This window comes from Asterias amurensis, chromosome 19 (genome assembly GCF_032118995.1).
Source record: "Asterias amurensis chromosome 19, ASM3211899v1".
In the NCBI taxonomy this organism is placed as follows: domain Eukaryota; kingdom Metazoa; phylum Echinodermata; class Asteroidea; order Forcipulatida; family Asteriidae; genus Asterias; species Asterias amurensis.
In genome coordinates this window covers 226,566-245,459 of record NC_092666.1, presented here as the reverse complement: position 1 = coordinate 245,459, position 18,894 = coordinate 226,566, and the positions used below count along the sequence as shown (strand labels likewise).

Sequence of the window (18,894 nt, the reverse complement as noted above, 5' to 3'; positions counted from 1 at the left end):
GCACTTGGTTCTTCACCAAACTATGGCGTCGTATGTCGTATGGATATAATAAAGGAAAAACTACTTTTTTTGAGACACGATAACAATTTTGGACGCTACCAGACACCTTACGGATGAACACAATTGAATACCAACCACCCTCGTGTGCTTATACCCAAATTTTGATCCACTGCTAGTGACCGGAAAGTTGCAAAAAATGTAAATATAAGCGATGATATTTCCATGTAAACACCACAAACGGTCAATGAAATTGTGTGTATTCACAATTCTTGTCTCCAATGATTAAACTTTACACGAAGGCAACGGTGCTGAGTGGCGGTACCACGGGTTCTGTACAAAGAGATCTAATCCCGCTCGTTAATCGGCCGTCCAGCTGGAGGTCTCCTATCTTTTTCCACTGGTCAGACAGTGGCATCGTCAGGGTATTCTTTTGTTACTCTGCAGTTTTGTGGGTCGTTTGAGCTCCTTCTCTTCCTTCCTCCGTGGTTCAACTGACTATCAAGCAAGAACTACTGCCATCTGTTGGCGGCTGGAGATGTTACAGTCTTCAACAGAGCGCTCTGTCATGACAAGTTTAAAATGAACCCTTTTGTTGAAAACCTGTAGCAAGTTCAACATGTTCAAGATTTAAATTTTGCACATACTTATCTCAATGTCTGGATAAGAAATAGCCTTTTTATTAAAAAAGTAAAAATAATTGAATAAAGTTTCTATGAAAGTGATGTTCCATGAGCTTTTACGATTTCACTTTTTTACAGTCAATATTAGCAATTGATGATACAACAATTTGTTTCCTGCTAGGTATTATGTCATTCAGTTTGTTTGGTATACCTCTTGTTGGAGCTGATATTTGTGGCTTTAATCTCAACACATCAGAGGAGTTGTGTCAACGGTGGATGCAACTTGGGGCTTTTTACCCCTTTTCACGCAACCATAATACTTTGGGTTCTAAGGTATGTTTGTGTATATGTAGTAAATAATTGCAACCTTCTTGATCAAGCTGATATTGGACAGTTTCCAGTCTCTGATTGGTCAAAACCCGATCACTTTGGGATGTATTACCGGATGATAAAGGACCGGCTTTGGAAAATAGCAAAAAAAGGGCCCCTTTTTAACCAGCATACATTTTGTACAACTAGTTTGCGCTTTGCACTGTATAACATGCTTATTTATCTTATATTTTCATGCAACTTCGCACACATGCCTGAGGCGCTGAAAACATATCAATTTTTATGTAACAGTCGAGCGTACAAACTCATTTGTCCATGGTCTTGTTTACAGCTACATGCTACAACTGTACATGGACTCTGAGCTCATGCGTGCGTTTTAACACACAAAGAACAGATCGTCCAATCTCATTTGCCTCCTTTGACCCCAGTGAAGGCGCTTAACAAACGATTCTTTTAAAGAGTCACTGGTCTCAAAGTATCAGTTATGTGATTTATGCACGAAAGAGATGGGAACCATGAAACGCTTAAAAATAGCCCCTGAACATGTCTGGAAGTATCCTCGAGAGAAAAGTCACTAAATTTGGAAATTTTTTAGTTGTTTATTTTATTAAGAAGGTATTTATTAATGGGAATAACGGTGTTCGGACTCGGTCTTCACCGCGTGATAATGACCTTTGTTGGTGGCTGGCACTGTTAATGGACCTTGCCTCCGGCTCGGTCCGTTAACAGTGCCAGCCACCAACCCAACCCAACCCAGTCATTACCATGCGGTGAAGACTGGGTCCTCGCACTTGACTTGGACAAAAAAGACTTGCGACTTGACTTGACTTGACTTGGACAAAAATGACTTGTGACTGGACTTGACTGATGAGGGGGGGGGGGGGGTGACACAAAGGTAGATTTTACTTAAGTTTGTCACACGTTTATGAGAGTGAACTTATTTTGGGACATTATGTGACTTGTGACTTGACTTGACTTGCAAAAATTTTACTTGTGACTTGACTGGACTTGGGCGAAGATGACTTGGTGACAACACTGTTATGTAATGATTCACATGCTGTGTTAATGTGTTGGCTATTAATGTGCATAAATGCCCCAGACTCTTTAAACCACTGGGCCCCGCATTGATCTTGCATTGATCTTGCATTGATCTTGCAATTCGAGAAAGGGGGGATCAAACCCAACAATTACGGGAAAAGGTAATCAAATGAAAGTTGGAATGCGAGTACTATCAGGATCAGACCTTATAACTGTGATCCTCTTCGAGAGTAGGATTAAAGCAGGATCTGAGGGCAATCAACGTCAAGTGGGAACGCAAAGAGTGATCAAACCACGTATTTGAGGGAGAACATCCGGTTTAGGCCACAATGGCATGAAAGGTTGACACTCGCGCGATTGTTTGACTTGTTGGTGATGGTCTTTTATACCCCTTCCCACAACACTACGACCTTATGAAGATCGTGCCGATCACCCCGATCTGAAAAAAGTATCAAATCGGGGCACAATCACCGTCAAAATCCATCAGTTTTGAAAATTACAGACTAAATCATGACTGCACTGCGATGCGTCTGTGTCAAAAGCGCTGCTGACTCGATGCCACTACGGTTACACTTAGACCAATGCTGACCAAGTAGTACTTTCTACTTCGTTGCCGCTGCGACGTACGGGATCATACTATGCTGTTACTCAAACCTAGAAGACTGTAAGAGGATACCACTACACTGGTGCTGACCATATTAAGCTTCTAGTACGCCTCTAGACTTGTGGCGATGTCTATTACCCCATTCGCACAGCACTATGACCTTGAGAAGATCATGCCAATCACCCGATCTCAAAAAAATTATCAAGTCGGGGTATGATCGTCGTCAAAATCGAACAATTTGGAAAATGTCAGACTTCGCCCAACTTACTGTGTTAACGGCAAAAGTGTTCTGACACGCTGCCACTACGATTACTGACGAAAACACCAAGACCAATGCCGACCAAGCTGTTTTCTACTTCAAAATGGTTGCCGGCAGTGCTGCGTTTTAATTACAACCACAGAGATCTTACCGTGATGATACCATGCTGCTTGTATGATAATTGCGTTTCCACTACGCTCCACTTATTGTTGGCCACGAACCGGCTACGCTTATTTTGAACATGTTCAAAATGTTCAAAATAAGCGTGGGGAGAGCTTGTAGCTTCCCGACCAAACCATGGTCAGAGAGATCCTCCGACGTTTGACCCATGATTGGTCCGTGATCTGTCATGCTCTCAGCCACTTTTCCATTGTAGTAGAACCGACGTCTATGTGTGAACTTGTTCAAAATAAGCTTTGGGAGAGCTTGCAGCCTCCCGACCTAGGAGATCCCTTCCCGCTCATGATGATCCTCGTACGTTTGGCCCATGATTGGTCCGCGATTGGCCGAGACCAATCGCAGTAGAAGCGGCGTATATGTGTGACCGGGGTTTTAGTGACCGCCATGGGGAACATAGCATCACGGTGTGTTGCAGTAGAAAAAAACTAAATGGACTTGTGAAATGTACATGAAGTGCCTTGGAGCATTTTTAAAAATAGATTTGGCGCTATATAAATTTGTTTTATTATTATTAAAATTGTTGTTTAAGCAACCTATTATACTGTCAGTCTTTGGTATATTAGGCACTGGGTTTTTGCTTCATCTTGTAACTATTGATGTAGTTTCATGTAGTTATAACGAATCCAACCCAATTAGGGTTGCTAATAAAATTATCCTTACCTTACTTTACATGCAAGAAAAACTTTGAAATGAAGTATTTTCCGAAATTTTGGCGATGATATAACAAAGAAATTATTATACTATAAGAAAACCTGACATCGACAGACAACAAAATGGTGGCTACCAACAGAGCTAGCATCATGCAGAGCTGGAGCCGGCTGTGGTAAGGTGGCCATGGGTACGTTGCACATGCAGAGCTGGAGCCGGCTGTGGTAAGGTGGCCATGGGTACGTTGCACATGCAGAGCTGGAGCCGGCTGTGGTAAGGTGGCCATGGGTACGTTGCACATGCAGAGCTGGAGCCGGCTGTGATAAGGTGGCCATGGGTACGTTGCACATGCGAGCTGCACACTTAAATTACCTTTCATTGTTGAACTTCTGATCCACTTCCGTTCCCAATCAAATCTCGCAACTGTGGATAAATTGTAAAACGCGGTCTTTGTCTATCCTGATGGATTGAGAGGAGATCACGGGTGTGGAGACATAGAGATAAACATGTGTTTGTTGGTGCACAAGCTTTTTACGGCCGTTCTTTAACGGCTGTTTAAAACAAAGTCGCTTATTTCTGCATAACACAGTCTATTATGTCACTATAAACTCAATGTCAAACCTGTTTCTTCGCTAAATGGAACCTTGAAAATTTATAAAAAGAAAAGGTAAACAGATTTATTTAAATGTGAAAAAGCAAGTAGTGAGTCGGTCTGAAATAGGGGAATAAAAGGGTAGCGATGAGTTCAGTTTTAAACGGCCGTTTAAAACAGGCAGGGTCGTTGTCATGTGATAAAGGCCCAAAACCTTTGTTTATGACCAGTAAAAGTGTTAATTCATTGGCGTGACACGCGACTTTGCACTCGTTCTTTACCATTTCATAGCTGGAGGGGTGTTGTGTTTAAAGAATTCATTTAACAATTATAATTTTTGCATTTACTTTACTTTAATTTGACTAAAAAGTGATGATGTTTTTGACCGAAAAGGTATTTATGAATGGGAATCAAAGTGTGTTGAATCGGTTTTCGACTAGTTTAAACCCGTCTAGGCCTGGTTCTTTATAATTTACCTCGACTTTGTCTCGGTAAAATTATCAAGAACCAGGCCTCGTTGGGATTAAACCACTAGTTGAAAACCTCTTCACCACACATTGGTTCCCTTATTTAAGACCTCGTTGCCACATTTTTACTGCCTAAGTATGTTTCATACACCTCAATGTGATATTTTTTGAATCATGGAATAATAGGGTAGTTACTAGTTCCTTCACAGCCATTTAAAAACCAGCAGGGTCGAATTGCCGCGTGATAGAGGCCCGAGTCGAAAGGCGAGGGCCTTTATCACAGGGCAATTCGATCTGGCAAGTTTTTAAACGACCGTGAAAGAGCAGCTACCCTTTTATTCCCATTCATATACCCTTTTGGTTAAAAGGCGTAATAAAGTAAGAAACTCTGTAAAACTTATTTGTTTCCGCATGGTTTCCGACGTGCTCTGTCCTCTATGGTATGTACGTGTTACATGTACATGTTCAGTACATGTTCGACATCCGTGTGTTGCATGCCTATTTCCGACAGTTTTTGGTTTCGTCCGTGTGCATGCGCGTACAGTCTTGGTGCAACACGTCCTGGGTTTTCTTTCACACAAAACGTGGCCAACTCACTGACAGCGCCTTTACGCCCGTTACAAGATTAGTCTTGCATCAAGACTAGCGCAGAGTATCCGTACACAACCGATTATAAACACTGGTCGTTATCAAATGTTTAAACACCCCCACGATGCGCTCTCCACCAATAGGAATAGCGAAACTGTCTGTCGGAGTATCCGCTTACAACTGATTACAGGTATATCACTGGTCATTATCAAAGGTTTAAACACCCCCACGACGCACTCTCCACCAATAGGAATAGCGAAACTGTCTTAGGTATTTACATGCATGAATGAAAATTATTTATTTTGTAAATGTATCACTAAAACTGAACTTGTATGATCACTTACAGGATCAGGACCCTACAGCATTTAGTGATGATATGCAGTCATCTACAAGAAAAGCATTAAACTTAAGATATGCTCTTCTACCTTACATCTACACATTGTTCCATTTTGCACATGTTAAGGGGAGCACAGTTGCAAGGCCTTTGTTTTTTGAGTAAGTATTAGTCTTTTTAGGGAAATGTGTATTTCATCATCATCATCTATACTATTAAGGGAGCGTCTCAAAAGTCGGGCACGTTCCTAGCGCAAAAGAACGTTCCTGCGGGCATATGCCCGCGATCCAATGGATCGCGGCATATGCCCGCAGGATCGCAACATCATGACAAAGTATACGCAGAGCGTTCCAAAAGACCGGTCCTGTGGAACGGACTAAAGCGGCGGGGATACTCTTGCGATCCAAAAGAACGTTCCTACCGTTCCGACTTTTGAGACGCTCCCTAAAGCCGAAGCCTGCACCATCTTTGATTAGAATTTGAACGTCCACAATTTTTGTTTTTGTCTGTTACCTTACAAGCGTTCTCAGCTATATGGAGTCCTTTGATATGCCATGGTGCCAGAGTCAGTGCACGGCCACCCAAACTCCCTGGTGTGCGTCGTCTGTCTGAGACACCCCAGGCGAGATGAACTTCATGACTTTATGAACTTTCAAGAACCTTCATGATCAGTTCAGGAACATTCATCAACAGTTCAAAAAATGGTCATAACAGCAGAAAGTTCATGAACGGTTCACCATTAAATTAATGAACCTTTTATGAACTTCATGATCAGTCCATGATTATTCACCAACAGTTCATAAAATGTTCATCACTGGAGTTTTTGAACCAAGCTCATGAACTGTTTACCCATTCAAATTAAGAAGGGAATCAATGTGTGGTTTTCAACTAGCATGACTAGTGGTTTATTCCCAACGAGGCCTGGTTCTTGATAGTTTTACCGAGACGAAGTCGAGGTAAATTATCAAGAACCAGGCCTCGGCAGGTTTAAACCACTAGTTGAAAACTGATTCAACACACTTTGATTCCCATTCATAAATGCCCTTTTTGGTTGAAAGGTGTAACAAAGTAAGAAACTCTGTAAAACATATCCGTTTCCGAGTGCTTGAGCTCTGTTTCCACAATCATGGTATGTTCAGTGTGTACATGTCTGGTGTCCGTACGCGCATGTTTTGCGGTTCCGTTCGTACACATGCGCGTCTAGTCTTGGTGCATATTGGCTGGTTTTCCTTTCACACACAGCGCGGCTAACTCACTGACAGCACCTGCATTGCCCGTAGCAAGAGACAATGATCTTGAACGCCACAGGTTCATAAACACTTTTGTAAAATGAAGAACAGTGATGAACATTCATGAACTTCATGGCCTCATTACATATTCATAATGTAAAAAAATAGACATTACAATCAAGTAATTCCAAAGTTTTTTTGTATAAAAACTGGTAATTCATATGATTGCCATGAATTGGGGTTAAAATTTGATGACCAAAATATATAAGGGTCTACTTCACTCTACTTACCTGTAGAGTCGAATTACAATTATTTGCATATTTCCTATGCCGCGAGGCAATAATGCTAAGACTTTCACACACACAATAGTGCACTCCATCGTCCTACCCACAATGCCCCGAGACATGCCTGCCACGGAGTCGACCTCTTTTCTCTTAGCCGCGAATGGGTAAGGACGTGATAAACCTGTGTCCATCAGTTTTTTTTTTTTGTGATAAAATAAAAATGCCTTATCCTTTGCTGAGAGCTTTTTATAAAGACTAGAAGTTGTAGAGTTATAGTTGTTGGTTTAGAGAGTTTGACAAATAAAATAGTTTGATTTCTTTGAATTAAATTATAGTGTTAGGAAAATGGAGAGGGCTTAGACTGTCAATACTTGGGTTACGTCCGTTCCCCCGGGACAGTCGGAGCTCTCGGAGGGCTGCGCCGGAGACACTCCGTCGCCTGGCTCGCACCCCTTCAACCGGCCCCTGTCAGTCGGCTGCGTCGGCCGATGGACCCACGGATCAAAGAGGGGATGCTGCCCGCTCCCCCTCTTTGATCAGCGTGCGTGGGTCAACCCAATCGAAGGTCAAACGCCCAGGCAAAGCCAAGAAAACCGCTTCCGTTTAGAAACACCGCGGGCAATCCTCGAGTCAGTCAATACACCTGCATGGTGGGAGAGCTTTGACCTTCGGGACGCTTACCCACATGTTCCCATCAGGGCCGAACACCGCAAATTTCTGCGCTCCCTCTACAATGGAATGTTTGTGGTGCTCCCCTTTGGTCTGTCCACCTCCCCATGGGTTTTCACCCGCGTAGTGCGGGCGATCGGGGCAGCACTTCGAAAGCGAGGACTGCTGATTTTCCAAAACCTCAACGATTAGCTTAACGTGGGCTGATTGCAGGAGGCAGCAGACGTGGCGCTGATGATTACTTGGCGCCTCACGTCCAGCCTGGGGTTCCTGGTAAACACTGAGAAATTGTACCTTTCTCGGTGCGGCTCTTGTCGGATTTGTCGACGGTTCGACAGTTCCGGATGACCAGGTGATCGGGCAGCTGACTAAGGGGATATTTGTCACCAGTCCCCCTGTGCGCTAACTGGTCCCATCCTGGGACCTCTTTAGCGTACTGTCAGCGCTAACCAAACCCCTTTTCGAACCGCTGAGTGGAGCCACATTGCTGCACTTAACGATCAATATGGCTTTTTTGGTGGCGGTCACTACGTCTCGCCAATGTAGTGAAATCCACTCTCTTAAAGTGGCAGCAGGACACATCCAGTGGGAACCAAGAGGAGTCCGCCTGATTCCTACGGCGGGGTTTCTGGCCAACAACCAATTCAGTTCTTTCGAACCCCCAGACATCTTTGTTCCTGACCTTAAAGCCTTTTTGGCGGTCGTGGCCAACAAACTGTGGTGCCCGGTATTGGCATTAAAGTGGTACATCAACCGCACAAAGTCAATCCGAACCGGCCACGAACAGCTGTTCCTGTCCACGGTTCCGCCATTCTGACCAGTGCCCGCGATACGATTGCACAGTGGATAGTTATGGCCATCTGCTCGGTATCGGGCGGTCTGAGTCATGCCCACGAAGTACCGGGAGTGTCGGCCTCATAGGCTTTCTTTAAAGGTGTCTCCATGAGTGATATAACAAGGGCGGCCTCCTGGACGATCCCTTCCACGTTTTCCGACTGCTACCTGAAGGACATTCTGCAGGTGGATGGGAAAGCGGGTAGAGCGGTGTTACAGGCGGCCAGGGAAGCTGCGAAGCCAGAACAAGCTCCACCTAGCCAGTCACGTGTTTATGTGATATTTCCACGGTATTACAGTCCGTGCTAACAATACTTATTAATATTAATTTTTGGTTTTTACCCATACACTGATGTGTGTTAGCACTGTATACTCAGTACTTTCCCGAGTCCTGTGAAAAATATCACAGGCATGTTACTCGGGTGGGATTCGAACCCACGACCCTTGCAATTCTAGAGCAGTGTCTTACCAACTAGACTACCGAGGTTGCCCGGCAGCTAGAGGCAGTCCGAATCCTATGTTTTGGCAGCGGGTACCGCAACGATATAATAGATGTTAAATTTGCATCGGGGATAAAGAATATTAGTTTTGGTTTTTACCCATACACCGATGTGTGTTAGCACTGTATACTCAGTACTTTCCCGAGTCCTGTGAAAAATATCACAGGCAATGTTTTGTTCACCCGTGGGGACGACACCCCCTGCCCGTTTGGGCATGGACCACTATCGGGCCTAGCGGCCGCGAAGCGTTCTCTGAACTTTGAGCGTGCCAGGGTCTTACGCCCCCTTAGGACATGCAGTAGCAATGCGTATACCCGACGCCTTTCCTCGGTGTGAGTCTTTGCAAATTAGTAATTTGACTCTGCCCGCAAGTAGAGTGAAGAAGACTCCCCCACAGAACCGTGGTTGGGGTCTACAAACGAATACTTACCAGTAGAGTATCCCTCCCTCCTTCCCCACATACTCGGTCCAATTCAATGAACATTTATTTTCATGTCGACAATAACAATAACAATTTAAGCATACACTAGAAAACAAATATCAATGAATATAATAATAAAGGACGGATGCAATGTATAGAATTTGAAGATAATAACTACAAAAATTAACATAATAGTCAACATGCAGGGAAAAAGTTTAAGCATAATGCAATTGTATACTTCCCTGAGACGGACAAGGACTAGGACGACAAGGACAAAAAAACAAAAGCAACCAAAAACAGAACAGAGAAACAAAAAACAAACAGTGACACCGACTACACTAATCAGTAAAATAATTATCGACACCACAGTCTTTGTACAATTAGTATATATATACTACAGTTACAAATACATATTTAAGAGGTGCTGTTTCAATTTCTTTGAGAATGAATTAAGTGAACGAGACTTTTTAACATCAAAGTTAAGGTTGTTCCAGAATAGGGTGCCACAAGATACAATGTTGTGTTTGGAAAACGTGGTTCGGTTGAATCTTGTACACAAATTGCCTTTTGAAACTGCATGAGTTGAATAAGTATGGATTGATGAACACAGTGTAAAAAGATCATTAAATTCGTTAGGCAAAGAGCCACTTTTGTATTGGGTGCTTATATTTGGTAGGGCTCATCGTGGCGTTGTGGGTAGGACGGTGGAGGGCGCTATTGTGTACTTGTGAAAGTCTTAGCATTATTGCCTCGCAGCATAGGGAATATGCAAATTAGTAATATGACTCTACCGGTAAGTATTCGACCCAATCCACACTTCTGTAGGGGGGGGGGGATGGGTTTAATTGTTCTTTACTATTTAACTGTGAGAAGTAAAGTAAGAAGGAAAAAAGACCCGATAATATCTCGCCATGACTAAAAAGGAACTTGAACAGGGGCACTTTAATAAGAAACCTGGTGTTATTAAATCTTGTATAGGAAGCATAGCTGTATTTATGTGTGCATATTATACACATAATGAATGTTTATGAGTGCAATGGTGAGAATATGTTCACGAGTTGAAAGATGGAATGTTCTATTCAACGAGGCGGAGCCAAGTTGAATGGAACATTCCAGCTTTCAACTCAGCGGTGCACGTAGAGGCGTGGCATCTCCATACTTTTTAGTTCTCTTATAGTTACTGGATGTTTACAGTACTTTACGGTGACGCGCTGTCTCTGTCTGTCATTGCTGTTCTGTGGCCTCTATATGGCTAGTTCGAGCAATATTGATAATGTTTTTATCCAGGTAACTCCGCACCCAAGGCTGTTATTAACTCTGGGGTGGATTTCACAAAGAGTTAGGACTAGTCTTCTCTCGAGTTAGGACCAGTTACTCGTCTTAACTTAGGACTATCAATGCAATTTGTATATCTCCTAGGACTAGTCCTAAGTTAGGACTAGTCCTAACTATTTGTGAAATCGACCCCTGATCCATTTATCGATCACCACATTCTTTTTTGAGACGTTTCTGAGATTGTTTCTTTTTTCCACAAACCTTACGTACAAACATTGCAAACAATCCCCTGCACATACCCATCTTTAGCAATGCTAGACAATTTAAAATTATTACAAGCTCACATTAAAATGTAAACAACAATGGATGAACAGTAAAATTTCAAAAGAACCAAAACGATGAGTGACACGCAGAAATGGGAATAAATAATAACAGTTTATAAGCGGTTCGAAAAAGATAAGTCTTCAAACATGAACATGAATTGAGTTGTGGTGTGTAGAGTGCGGAGTTGAAGTGGCAGAGAGTTCCAGAGCTGTGGTGAAACCGTTGAGAAACTTCAACTACCGTGGTAGGGGACCATGTTGGAAGACTGTTCTTGGAGAAGGGGACTGAAGTGGACGGCATGGTTGATACAATGAAATGAGTTATGAGATGTATGCAGGAGCTTGACCAGTAAGAGCCTTGAAAGTCGAAAGGAGTTTGTAGGCGATTCTGTGACGGACTGGTAACCAGTGAAGCTTGAGTATAATTGGGGTGATGTGATCTCGTTTCCTGCTTAAAGTGAATGGCCTTGTGTCCATATTGTGAATGCGTTGAAGCTTATTGAGCTCTTTGTCAGGAAGTCCATAGAGCAGGCTGTTCCAATTATCCAAACAGGATGAAACAAAAGCATGGACAAGCTTTTCAGTATTTGCTTTATCCAGATAGCAGCCAAGTTTGCCAATTCTCCTGATAGAAAAAGATGCAATCCTACATACAGTATTTCTTGTATTTTTAATATTTCCATTTTATGGGTTGAGGCCCTCTATCTTGTTGGTCTGTTGTTTGTAATTTTTTTATTTGTATCTACTTTTGTCTGCATTGTTGTTGTTTTTATGTCGGTTACAATGTAGTTTTCGGTTAAATGGTATTTAGCCTATACTATTTTAATTGGTCTTGTTTTTTGCATTTGTAGTTTTATTGTTAATCGCATTGATGAATCTTTGATTCATAATGCGCCTTATAAATGCTGTTTATTATTAATATTATTACAGTATTGACTTGGATGCTCAAGGTAAGATGCTTATCCAGGAGGACACAGAGGTTGAAACTTTTTTTGATAAAGTGATGATGGTATTGCCAATGTTGATGTTAAAATCGGTTACATTTTTGGCAAATCGTGAGAAGTAACTCAGTTTTTGAGTCATTTAACTTGAGTCTGTTACAAGCCATCCAATTGCGAATATCATCGATACATTTCTCAACTTTGGTCTTGGATTTGATGGCGTAATAACGACATACATGTAAAGCTGTGTGTCGTCTGCGCGTCGTCTGCGTCAGAAACATGTAATAGGCCATGCTTTCTGATGATGTCTTTGATCAGCGCAGAGTAAAGCATAAACATTTTAAGGCCAACAACGGAACCCTGTGGAATACCACAATCACTGTTAACAATAATGGACTGCACTCTGTTCTTCAAATATGATGACAAACCTGTCATGAGCCAAGCCTGAGACGCTGTATCTTAACCAAAGTCTGTCGAGCAAAACGTCATGATCCGTCGTAGTGAATGCCGCGGATAAGTCTAATAGAACAAGGATGGCTTCATATTGATTATCCATGGCACATAACAGATCATTAGTTTCCCCGAAGCAATGTACATGTAGTCTCAATACTGTGGAGCTTGCGATAGGCAAATTTACATTTATTGTACAGTTCGTTTAATAACCTTTCCAAGGCATGGACGGTTAGATGTTGGGCGAAAGCTCTTTTTGTCCTCGACATCAAGATTGGCCTTTTGATGCATTGGCGTTACAAGAGCTTTTTTTTAGACAGTTCGGAAATAATCCTGATTGTAGAGATGCATTGACATTCTCAACAATTGCTGGAAGCAGTTGAGGTAAGTACTCCTTGATCATACAAGCTGGCAAGGGATCAAAGGACCAGGATTTTACAGGCGATTTCTTGATAGGTTCAAAGTGATCCAAGGTAGTCTGACACACATTATCCGTGTTAATATCTGTCATGGGATTGCATTTAACAGACATCGTTCAATGTATTACGAATGTTTTTAATCTTCTGGTCGAAGAATTTGCTGAAGCAATTAGCCATATCTTTCTTTGAGCTATGTGCAGGAAGTGCCTGAGCAGGTTTATACACAATCAGTTTGTTGACAAGCTTATACATCTGCTGAGTGTTACAAGCAGACATTTCAGCGCAGTGATACTCGGTCTTTGCGTGGTCAAGTTCTTCCGTAATCAGTCGACATTGATCACTGAAGGCCTGTTCATCCACAGTGAGCTTAGATTTTAAGCACTTTGCTGTAGGCGCCTTTTCTGTTTCTCTGCCCTGATCATTTGTACCGAGTCTTAAGTGGTGCTTGATGATCCAGGAGAGTAGTGAGAGAGGTATTAAATGAATCAACCATCTCACAAGCGGAGCCAGTGCCTACTGGAAGCATGGTAAGAGAGTTTTCAATGTCCTTGCGAAAGGCTTCAGGATCGATGGAGCCAAGCTTGCAGAATTAATTAATAACATGCTTGGTAGGACGAGGGCAAGACAACTCGACCTCACACATGATAGCAAAGTGATATAATGAAAGATCAGGCGCAACGGATATGTTGGAAACGGGATCCTGGAACTCACATGATCAGCAAGTGGAACCAATTAATGACCATGTTTGTGCAGAGGCTCGAGAATATGTTGTTTTAAACACACTGAAAACAATAAATCATTCATTGTTTTTGTTTGTTGACAGTCAAAGTTATCCATGTGGATGTTGACATTCCAGGATATAGTCAGCTAACCTGAAGCGAGTTAGTTGATTCAATGAGGCATGAGATGTCTTCTAAAAACTGTCGGGTTGTCCTCAAAGGAGGACAGGAGAGCCGTTGACATTTTGATATTGAGTGGATCTAGTGAAAAGAATGTATTTAGTTTAATTTGGTTACAGGTTATGTGTAACTTCACTGTTAAGCTGCGTGAATCTCTTAGCTCGCACAACAAGTAATTATAATAACTAGCGGGATGCCGCGCTTCGCGTGGCAACCCCGCTAGAAAGCTCTTTGTATAAAATGCTGCAAGTGTAGTGTTGTGTACAGGGGAGGGTTAAAGCGGCTGGGCAGGGTCACAATACAAATCACTGTTGCAAGCCACCCATCCAAAGTTAAGGCGAATCTTAGTGCTTTGGGAAATCGTACACTAACCCTTGTCGGTCTTCTTTCTGTTTCGGCATTATTAGTCAATCTCATCCAGTGTTTTCCAGTTTCCAGCGGGTCCCGATACTGGTTCTTTCCCAGTCCGGTTTATATCCGGTTTCGTTTATTTTGTTCCCGTTCAGTTAATTATTTTTCTGTCCTGTATCGTTTTCAAATCCCCTTTCTTTTTTCCCCTCACCAGCCCCATTTTTCCCCAACTCCCTGTCCCATCGTGTGCCCCTTCCCTGTCCCGTCCCATATCTAACCCACGCCTCCGCCCCTGCCGTCCCCGGGATCCCGTGCATTGGCATAGTTTTTTGCTTGCCACTGTTTGCCCATAACTCATATTTTCCAGTTTTGCGCGGGTCTCGTTTGTGGTTCTTTCCCGTTTCATGGGCTTGATCCCCCCATTCAGCTTAATATATTCCTGTTCCATGTCCCATATCATGATAGTCCCTTTTCATTTTTTCAATCCCTACCCCAGCCCTATTCATTTTCCCCGTCATTTTATTTTTGCCGTTTCCCGCCCGTCCCCCATTACACAGACATGCCACTTTGTGTTTCTTCCTCCTGTCCACATCTTAAATCTAACCAGTACTTCCCTCCCTACATTCCGGCCCATAACTTTCCCCGTTCCGCACGGGTCCCGCCAGTCAGGTGGTTCTCCGTTTCGTGTATTTTTCCCTGTCCAATGTCATCATGTGTCCCTTTTTCTTTTTCCCCTTTCCATATTATTTTCCCAGCCCTTTTACTATGTTCCCTTCATTTTTTGCCGTTACCCCCCCTTCCAACAGACGTACCACACTGCGTGCCCCTTCCTTCTCCCTGTCCCATCCCACAACGTGCTCTAATATAATAACCCCCACACCAGCCTTCGTCCTGTCGTCGTGCCTAGCTCCCCCCATGCATTGTTCTTTACTGTACACGCGCAAAGTTACTGACGGTCGCGCTGTGATTGTGACATCACAAAGGACGCCTGCACTCAATTACAAAGTTATAAACGCTTGTGCTTTGACTGTGGCGTCACAAACAACACGTATCCTCAACCCACGGGTACCCCCTAAAATCGACCCCAGGATGCACCATTTTAGCAGGGTTCGGGCACCACTTAACATGAAAACAACATGGCGGCACCCATGCGATTTAAGTGCTTTTATAATATAGATAACAATAATAAACATGCATTTCTATAGCGCCCCACGAAGAACGGAGCGCTTAACAAAGAAGAGGAACAAAGAAAAACAGTGAATCACGGAAACAAATGAGTTTTCAATTTCCGCTTGAAAACAGACAAAGACGGCGCTTCACGAAAACAGATCGGAAGTTCATTCCAAAGATGAGCCACGGTAGATGTGAAAGTCATGTCACCAGCTTTCTTGTACGATCTTTGGACAACAAGCTGGGTCCGATCAGTGGAGGAGCGCAGTCTTGGTCTGTGTTCAGCGGAACCAGTGTTCTAGAGTTGAGTCATGGCAGAAAGATAACTAGGGGCAAGGTTTGTTGATAGCCTTGTAGACATACAGCATGAGTTTAAAAGCAATTCTTTGTCTGACAGGGAGCCAATGAAATTCCCTTAGTAAGTCGATAGAGGGCACGTCCCGTCCACAAGCCCTAAAAACTAACCGCGCTGCTTTTTTCTGCAGGCGTTGCAGACGAGTAAGATTGGCCTCGCGCGCCCCATTAAGAAGGGAGTAATTTGCATAGTCCAGGCGGGATAGGACGAGTCATCTAACGCCATGATGGCAGGCATCAATGGTGATGAAGCGACGAAAATACCCCACAAGATACGTATGTGGAAGTTGACGGAGTAGGCATCTGCGTGTAGCTACGGCTTTGGTGTTGTGACACTCTTTGATAGTCATGATTAGGACCTGTAGTTTTCTTTTGTTTTTTGGCGAGTACATAATTGAAATAGTTTTTGACTAACCATGAATTTTTCTGCCAGTATTTTGACGAACACACTGCCCGTTTAATCGCAACCCCAGAACGAATTAGAAAACCATGGAAAATGTCCCAAAAAAGTGACTTCGATTTACCATGATACAATCGTCAAAAATGATCAGTTGATCGATGTCATGGGGACTGAAGGAAAGGAATATAAGATGGAGGGAATGGTTTATAACCACAAAATATAACTATGGTCCTTGGTTGAGTAGTTTCATGCGTCCGATCGGTGCGATTATAACACAGTTGCGATATTTGAAATAGGCTGCGATCGTGTATTTAGTCAGGATTGTTTGCTATTTCATAACTAGGATAGTTTTCACAGGGCTGGCCCCTTGCTGCATGTACTTTTTTCCTGGTTGCGAAAATTCGCAAAATATGATGGACAGAAAGCTCTTGTGTGAAATGGGCTTTTTACCTTCAGATTCCATCAAAATCGCTGCTTTAGCTAGTTTTAAGTTGCTTACCTACCAGGTAAATCTCTAAGAAATGTGTAGGTTTCAAGAAGATAGTAGGATTATCAAGATTGTGTAAATTTTAGTCAGAGAAATGAGAATTAGCAGGCTAAGTTAGCAGGCTGAATTTTTTTGACAAGAGAAGAAACAATGTGGTGCGGTTCAAAAAGTACAGGCTTGTGTTTTCGATATAAAATATTGGTCTGTTCAGTATGATCTCAAACTTAATGTAGATAAAACTGAGTTTCTTCACTTTACCAGTAAATTCAGACAGAGTCATCAACTTAAGTTTTTCATCCTTGATGACACGGCTGTCAATACAGTGGCAGATTCTGCCAGAAGTCTTGGCGTCAAACTTGATAACCATCTTACAATGCATGCTTATGTAAATGATACCTGTAGAGCTTCTTCATTTGCACTTCATAAAATTGGTACAATACGGTCATTCTTAAACAAGAAATCAACAGAAAGAGTCGTCCATGCACATGTAACGTTTCGCATTGATTTTTGTAATAGCATTTTGTATGGTCTTCCTGATGTTCATATTAACAAGCTTCAGAGAGTCCAAAACTCCGCTGCTAAATTGGTGACAGGTACTCAAAAGCGTGAACACATTTCTCCTATTTTGCATGATTTATTGGCTTCTGATAAAACACTGTATTCAGTATAAGATACTTTCACTAACTTTCTTATGTTTGCAAGGTTTAGGCCCAGGAACTCATACAAAAATACCATCCAGTTCGTAATCTCTGCTCTAAATCCAGGTCTCTCTTAGTTTGTCCCTCGACTTTTACAAAATTTTATGGGGCAAGAGCTTTTGCAGCAGCAGCAGCAGCAGAATTGTGGAATAGTCTTCCGGACACCATTAAACAAGTTCAAACAGTGAATTTATTTAAGACAAAAGTAAAAACAAATTTATTTTTGCAATAGCCTTCAGTACTTCTTTCTGTATCAACTAATTTTGCTTTTGTATTTACTTCACATCTCTATTAGCTTTTACTTCTCTTTTGTTTTCATCTCAAAGGGCATGGGGACTTCTCTGTAATTGTGATATGCGCTCTACACAAATGGTTCATTATTGTTATTAATGAGCATAAACAATACTAACAAAATCCTCTATGGGCTGATGATTGGAAGAATCAAGCAGTTTAAAGTTGAAATCATCCATCATGTTACATAGCTTAGTTTCTTCCGTTATTAAAACGAGGCAGCTGTCAAAGAGCTGAGAGAGTTTCCAAGGAAGTCCCATGAGCCCTGTAGACACTACCAACAAAAACATTACATGCATGGCTACGTCAATCTCAATGAAGATACACTTATAATCAAAGATCAGAGCTAGTGCGAAACTTCAGAGTATCGTGGATGAACATTGCCGTCCCGCCAATTTTGTTGGAACGGAAGAATGAACCAGTTTATAGTTTTCCATGTGGATGTATGGAGGAGTGGTGCCTTTGAACCATGTCTCAGTAAAGCGTTAAACCAAGAAGCGGTGGTCAAGAGAGCATAAGTAATGCGGTGGTCATTGAGGGCGCTGTTCAAGATGGTGGTGTTGTTTTTCTGAGCTGCCGATTTTGCTGGTTGAAAATTGCTGAAAGAAGAGGAACTATTACAGTTTGTTGGGAGTAATTAAGGCCTTGCTTGTATTTGACCCCATACCTATCATTCACTATGAAGACAAATACCAAACAGAAGTCTGTATCTGAAAATGAGAGTGTACAAAAATTACATGGGACCCGCGGAAAATCCAAAGATGGCGGCGTCCAGCCCACAGCTGTAAACAACACGGCGGCAGGCATCAAAAGGTGCATCTAGTGCACAAACCACTGAATGCATGGTGTGTTCTAAAGAAGTATCTGACTGTGACAGGGCAATAAGTTGTCAGAAGTGCATGAAATAAGTAATGCGGTGGTCAAGAGAGCATAAGTAATGCAGTGGTCAAGCGAGCATAAGTATTGCGGTGGTCAAGAGAGCATAAGTATTGCGGTGGTCAAGAGAGCATAAGTAATGCGGTGGTCAAGAGAGCATAAGTAATGCGGTGGTCAAGAAAGCATAAGTAATGCAGTGGTCAAGAGAGCATAAGTAATGCGGTGGTCAAGAGAGCATAAGTATTGCGGTGGTCAAGAGAGCATAAGTAATGCGGTGGTCAAGAGAGCATAAGTAATGCGGTGGTCAAGAGAGCATAAGTAATGCGGTGGTCAAGAGAGCATAAGTATTGCGGTGGTCAAGAG

The 18,894-nt window shown here is 42.5% G+C and overlaps 1 protein-coding gene across 2 annotated transcripts in view; it reads left to right on the top strand.

Annotated features, from left to right (window-relative positions):
- Positions 1 to 18,894, top strand: part of LOC139951715 (lysosomal alpha-glucosidase-like) — a 232,474-nt gene that overhangs the window by 178,403 nt on the left and 35,177 nt on the right. For both annotated transcript variants that reach the window (XM_071950765.1, XM_071950763.1), the window contains exons 13-14: positions 802 to 953; positions 5,673 to 5,821. In XM_071950765.1, coding sequence (XP_071806866.1) covers positions 802 to 953; positions 5,673 to 5,821 — 301 coding nt within the window. The remainder of the gene's footprint in view (positions 1 to 801; positions 954 to 5,672; positions 5,822 to 18,894) is intronic.